Source organism: Clupea harengus, chromosome 2 (genome assembly GCF_900700415.2).
Source record: "Clupea harengus chromosome 2, Ch_v2.0.2, whole genome shotgun sequence".
Taxonomy (NCBI): Eukaryota; Metazoa; Chordata; class Actinopteri; order Clupeiformes; family Clupeidae; genus Clupea; species Clupea harengus.
The window spans coordinates 3765969-3772898 of NC_045153.1; the positions used below are offsets into that span (position 1 = coordinate 3765969).

At 42.5% G+C, this 6930-nt stretch overlaps 1 protein-coding gene across 2 annotated transcripts in view; it reads left to right on the top strand.

The window, feature by feature from the left end:
• senp7 (SUMO specific peptidase 7) overlaps window positions 1-5009 on the top strand; it is a 15723-nt gene extending 10714 nt beyond the window's left edge. For both annotated transcript variants that reach the window (XM_031580899.2, XM_031580904.2), the window contains exons 11-15: window positions 335-369; window positions 887-930; window positions 1093-1161; window positions 3901-4051; window positions 4491-5009. In XM_031580899.2, the coding sequence (XP_031436759.1) occupies window positions 335-369; window positions 887-930; window positions 1093-1161; window positions 3901-4051; window positions 4491-4658 (467 nt within the window). In that variant the 3' untranslated portion in view covers window positions 4659-5009. The remainder of the gene's footprint in view (window positions 1-334; window positions 370-886; window positions 931-1092; window positions 1162-3900; window positions 4052-4490) is intronic.
• Window positions 5010-6930: the final 1921 nt, after the last annotated feature.

Consider the following 6930-nt stretch of genomic DNA (forward strand, 5'->3'; position numbering starts at 1 on the left):
CACTGATCCAGTCTGACCCAGGTGCATAGGCTGCAATGTGAATACAAGACTAATAAAGTACTGTTCCACTGTTACACATTCAGATTTGAAATGAATCTCTCTCTTTCTCTCTCTCCCCCTCTCTCTCTTTCCCTCACCCCCCCTCTCTCTCTCCCTCCCTCCCTCTCTCTCTCTCTCTCTCTGTCCCTCTCTCTCTCTCTCTATCCCTCTACCTCTACCTCTCTCTCTCTCTCTGTCCCTCCCTCCCTTTCCCTCCCTTTCCCTCCCTTCCCCCCCCTCTCTCCGCCTCTCCCTCTCTCTCTCTCTCTCTCTCTCTCTCTCTCTTTCTCTGCAGTGGAGCCTATAGAGGAGTCCAGCTCTTCTCCTCCGGTAAGTCTCCCTCTTCATCCTCACTCCTGTCTTTGAACTCATTTGGTTAAAGCTCATGGGGTCAGAGGTCACTCGATCACCTGGTACACACACACCTGGTACACACACCTGGCACACACACACACACCTGGTACACACACACACACACACCTGGTGCACACACACCTGGCACACACACACACACACACCTGGCACACACACCTGGCACACACACCTGGCATCATCCAGTTCCAAGGCCACTGGCTGGGCCAGACTCTGCTGCCGGTGCGCTGTTGGCAGTGAACTATGAGGCCACCTCAGGCTGGGCATCTAGGGTGGCGCTGGAGCTGACCCTGGACCTGGAGCTGGTGACCGTGGACATGTTGGAGGGGAGCAATCTCAAGCATCATGATTCGCTCACGCTGTGATTCTCTTTTTGTTTCTCTCTCTCTCTCTCTCTCTCTTTCTCTTTCTCTTTCACTTTCTCTCTCTCTCTCTCTCTCTCTCCCTCTCTCCCTCTCTGCTGTTCTCCCACTAGGACTGCACTGAGAAAACTTGCAAAAGGCCAAAAGTATGTAAAAGGTGAGCGTTCGTGCATTAATGCGTTCGTGCATGGATGCGTGCGCACGCATGTGCGTGTGTGCATGCATGTTGGTTACCATAATTTCTTTGCTGTTTATGGTGTGAATGTGTTTTAACACGTGTGTGTGTGTGTGTGTGTGTGTGTGTGTGTGTGCGCTGCAGGCCTTGTATCCTGATCATGGACTCTCTGAAACTGTCAATCCACAAGCGTGTCGTCAAACTTTTACGAGAGTGAGTTTGTTATTTAATCCTTTGTGTGTGTGTGTTTTTGGTAATCACGTGATGCTAGTCATATTATAAATGTGCAACAATAGTGAGTCAAGGATGGATTTGTCAAGGATGGCTCTAACATTGAGTCTGCCATATAGTGGACTAGGCACTAACACGGTTTAACAAATTAACATTGTTCAAATAATGCCTGAAGCCAATATGACAAAAACATTTTTTTTAATCGGTTGGGCTTCCTAATGATGACCATGTTTCACTGAATTTACAAAAAATAATTAAAACAGGCAGAAATACTGAACTTTTCATCTTGGGCCACTGTAGAATGTTGGTAACAGTGACGTTCAAATATCATCAGTATTCATACTTCATCAAATATCATCAAATATCATCAGTATCCATACTTCATTAAATATCATCAGTATCCACACTTCATTAAATATCATCAAATATCATTAAATATCATCAGTCTTCATACTTCATTAAATATCATCAGTATCCATACTACATCAAATATCATCAGTATCCACACTTCATTAAATATCATCAAATATCATTAAATATCATCAGTCTTCATACTTCATTAAATATCATCAGTATCCATACTACATCAAAAATCATCAGTATCCATACTTCATTAAATATCATCAGTATTCATACTTCATCAAATATCATCAGTATCCATACTTCATTAAATATCATCTAATATCATCAGTATCCATACTTCATTAAATATCATCAAATATCATCAGTATCCATACTTCATTAAATATCATCTAATATCATCAGTATCCATACTTCATTAAATATCATCAAATATCATTAAATATCATCAGTCTTCATACTACATTAAATATCATCAGTATCCATACTACATCAAATATCATCAGTATCCATACTTCATTAAATATCATCAGTCTTCATACTTCATTAAATATCATCAGTATTCATACTTCATCAAATATCATCAGTATCCATACTTCATTAAATATCATCAGTATCCATACTTCATCAAATATCATTAAATATCATCAGTATCCATACTTCATTAAATATCATCAAATATCATCAGTATCCATACTTCATTAAATATCATCAGTATCCATACTTCATCAAATATCATTAAATATCATCAGTATCCATACTTCATTAAAGATCATCAAATATCATTAAATATCATCAGTCTTCATACTACATCAAATATCATCAGTATCCATACTTCATTAAATATCATCAAATATCATTAAATATCATCAGTCTTCATACTTCATTAAATATCATCAGTCTTCATACTTCATTAAATATCATCAGTATTCATACTTCATTAAATATCATCAGTATCCATACTTCATCAAATATCATCAGTATCCATACTTCATTAAATATCATCAGTATCCATACTTCATTAAATATCATCAGTCTTCATACTTCATTAAATATCATCAGTATTCATACTTCATTAAATATCATCAAATATCATTAAATATCATCAGTCTTCATACTTCATTAAATATCATCAGTATCCATACTTCATTAAATATCATCAGTATCCATACTTCATTAAATATCATCAGTATCATCAGTCTTCATACTTCATTAAATATCATCAGTATCCATACTTCATTAAATATCATCAGTATCCATACTTCATTAAATATCATCAGTCTTCATACTTCATTAAATATCATCAGTATCCATACTTCATTAAATATCATCAGTATCCATACTTCATTAAATATCATCAGTATCATCAGTATCCATACTTCATTAAATATCATCAAATATCATTAAATATCATCAGTCTTCATACTTCATTAAATATCATCAGTATCCATACTTCATTAAATATCATCAGTATCATCAGTATCCATACTTCATTAAATATCATCAAATATCATTAAATATCATCAGTCTTCATACTTCATTAAATATCATCAGTATTCATACTTCATCAAATATCATCAGTATCCATACTTCATTAAATATCATCAGTATCCATACTTCATCAAATATCATCAGTATCCATACTTCATTAAATATCATCAGTATCCATACTTCATTAAATATCATCAGTATCCATACTTCATTAAATATCATCAGTATCCATACTTCATTAAATATCATCAGTATCCATACTTCATTTAATATCATCAGTATTAATACGTCATCATTGCGTAATGTGAGCCCAAGTCATATGACATCATTCATGTTCTACTCTATGTGCTGAGACCAACCTATCACAGTAGCATAGTCCCTTAGTTCATGCAAGACCTCGCTCATGACCTCTCAATGACCTCTCAATGACCTCTCAACGACCTCCCACATGACCTCCCACACGACCTCTCAATGACCTCCCACATGACCTCTCAATGACCTCACACATGACCTCTCAATGACCTCCCACACGACCTCTCAATGACCTCCCACACAACCTCTCAATGACCTCCCACATGACCTCTCAATGACCTCTCATGACCTCTCTCAATGACCTCTCAATGACCTCTCAATGACCTCCCACACGACCTCTCGCACAAACTCCACCCCCACGCCCCCTGAGTACTCGAGCACTTGAGTTCTGCAGGAAACGAGTACATCAAGTGTAAACGAATGCACTCATAAATGTGTGTGTGTGTGTGTGTGTGTGCGCGTGACCGTGGTGTGTGTGTGTGTGTGTGTGTGGCGCGTGACCGTGTGTGTGTGTGTGTGTGTGTGTGTGTGTGTGTGTGTGTGTGTGTGTGTGTGTAGGTACCTGCAGGTGGAGTGGGAGGTTCGGAGAGGTGTGTGTCGTGACTTCAGTCCTGAGGTGATGGTGGGATCCAGCTGTAAAGTCCCCCTGCAGGACAACAGCAGCGACTGCGGCCTTTACCTGCTTCACTACGCAGAAACATTTTTACAGGTACGCACTCACTCACACACACACACACACACACACACACACACACACACACACACACACACACACATAGGAATTGTCTAGGCTACCTACCAGTGATGCACAGGCGACCTGAAGTTGCCCATTCGTGCACACACACACACACACACACACACACACACACACACACAGGAATTATCAGTGATGCACAAGTCTACTCACAGGCGACCTGTAGTTGCCTAGTGCAGTCATTAACAAAGGGGAGGGGAAACAACACGTGGTAAATGTAGACAGCGTACACACCGGGCTACTTCTCATTAGATCCTGTGTCAACACTGTTCATAATTATCCCCAATACTGATGTCATGTTCGCCTACGAATACACACACACACACACACACACACACACACACACCCCAATAAATTCACACATTATTTTCCTTCTGCTGCCTCTTTCCTTTAGGACCCTGTCGTGCACTTTGACCTACCTCTGCGATTGGAGCGCTGGTTTCCACGGCAGCAGGTGCGGCGGAAACGGGACGAGATCCGGAACCTGATCCTGCGCCTGTGTCGCTTCCAGTCGGGCATGATGGGAAATGTAGTTCCACGAGGAACTACGGCGGCACATTAGCAGCTAGCAGGAATGCCATATCCCCCTCCACTTCCCCTCTGGACCTCGGTGGGATCTCGCCGCTACCTGTGCCAGTGTTTCTGATGCGCAGCTAGCAGCTAACGGCTAACGACTGCCAGTGTTTCTGATGCGTGCGCCCGGCTGGCAGCTAGCAGCTAGCGGCTAGCGGCTAACGGCTGATTCAGAGAGGGCCCGCCCCCCCGGACAGTGTTGGCTGCTATCTGGATTTTAGACTTTTTTTTATTCCCAAAAGAGATTTTATGAAGCAGTTTTACTCTGTACATGATGGCCTGAAGAAGCTTTGAAATGACTTTTAAGATGTAATAAATGTAAATGGTTTTTAGATGAAAATGACATGTTGTCCCCAGTGTCACTACGTGTGTGTGTGTGTGTGTGCGTGTGTGTGTGTGTTGGCAGGACACATACGATTTGTTTATGTGTTATTTTCTGTTACCGTGCGTACCGTGCGTACCGTGCGTAGCGCGCGTGAGTGTGTGTGTGTGTGTGTGTGTGTGTGTGTGCTTGCGTGCGTGCGTGCGTGCGTGTGTGTGTGCGTGTGGAGGGTCTGGGTATAGGATAGTGACCAGATCCCCGTGGTGTGATTTTGAGTGTGTGTGTGTGTCGGATTTGTGTGTTTATCTGTGTTTATCTGAAGTGTGTTTGTTGGATTTGTGTGTTTGTGATGATTCTAAGAGGTGTGTGTGTGTGTGTGTGTGTGTGAGTGATTATTATCTACTTGTGAGGTGATTGCTGATGTTTTGTTTGTTTCGTTGTTTACATGGGTGTGTGTGTTTGGGGGGGGGGGGGGCTTGGGAGGGTCTATCGCCTTGACGTGTGGTTGGTGGAGATTTGGGGGCGTGCTCTGAACCTGAATGTCTGATTGGAAGATAATGGGGGCATGGTTGAAGCTGCTTCATGGTTGGTACGTGTCAGGCAGGGTTTAGGCTTAGAGGAGTGTTGTGTGTGTGTGTGTGTGTGTGTGTGTGTGTGTGTGTGTGTGTGTGTGTGTGGTGTGTTTGTGTGAGATCAGTGGTTTAAACAGATTAGACAGATTAATTTACTACTCTTAGGACCACCGGCAGACAACTCCTGAAACCCTACAATTTATTCCTGAAGAAAAGGAGAGAGAGAGAGAGAGAGAGAGAGAGAGAGAGAGAGAGAGAGAGAGAGAGAGAGAGAGAGAGAGAGAGAGAGAGAGAGAGAGAGAGAGAGAGAGAGAGAGAGAGAGAGAGAGAGAGAGAGAGAGAGAGAGAGAGAGAGAGTGTGTGGTGTGTGTGTGTGTGTGTGTGTGTCACTTGAGTTGGTGACTGTGAAATACAGGCACTTATGATTCCCATCTCAAACAAACCGGCACAACGTAATTTATTACGTTACAGGTGTACTGTAATCTAAATAGAGCATCGTCTCTGGCCCTGAAAAATGAAAAATGACGTTTTCTTCAGTCGTACTCAACACACCTACCACACAGAGAAGGGGAATTCAATCGTACTCAACACACCTACCTCACAGAGAAGGGGAATTCAATCGTACTCAACACACCTACCACACAGAGAAGGGGAATTCAATCGTACTCAACACACCTACCACACAGAGAAGGGGAATTCAGTCGTACTCAACACACCTACCACACGAAGAAGGGGAATTCAGAACGAGGTTCACTCCAGTGCTTCAGCGGTCATGTGGCATCTGTCACAAATTGACACACTACACACACACACACACACACACAGACACACACACACACACACATACACACAAGCACGTACACACACACACACACACACACACAAGCACGTACACACACATACACACACACACAAACACGTACGCACACACACACAAACACACACACACACACACACACACATACCCACACACAAGCACGTACACAGAGGCCTTTGTTCTGGTGTCCCCATGTGTTCAACATTTGGGACGTTGCACCCTGAATATGCATTCCATGTGTACATATTTGACCCTGAATATGCATTCCATGTGTACATATTTGGCCCTCACTATGCCATGTGTACATATTTGGCCCTGACTACGCCATGTGTACATATTTGGCCCTGACTACGCCATGTGTACATATTTGGCCCTCACTATGCCATGTGTACATATTTGGCCCTGACTACGCCATGTGTACATATTTGGCCCTCACTATGCCATGTGTACATATTTGGCCCTGACTACGCCATGTGTACATATTTGGCCCTGACTATGCCATGTGTACATATTTGACCCTGACTGCACGCCATGTGTACATATTTGGCCC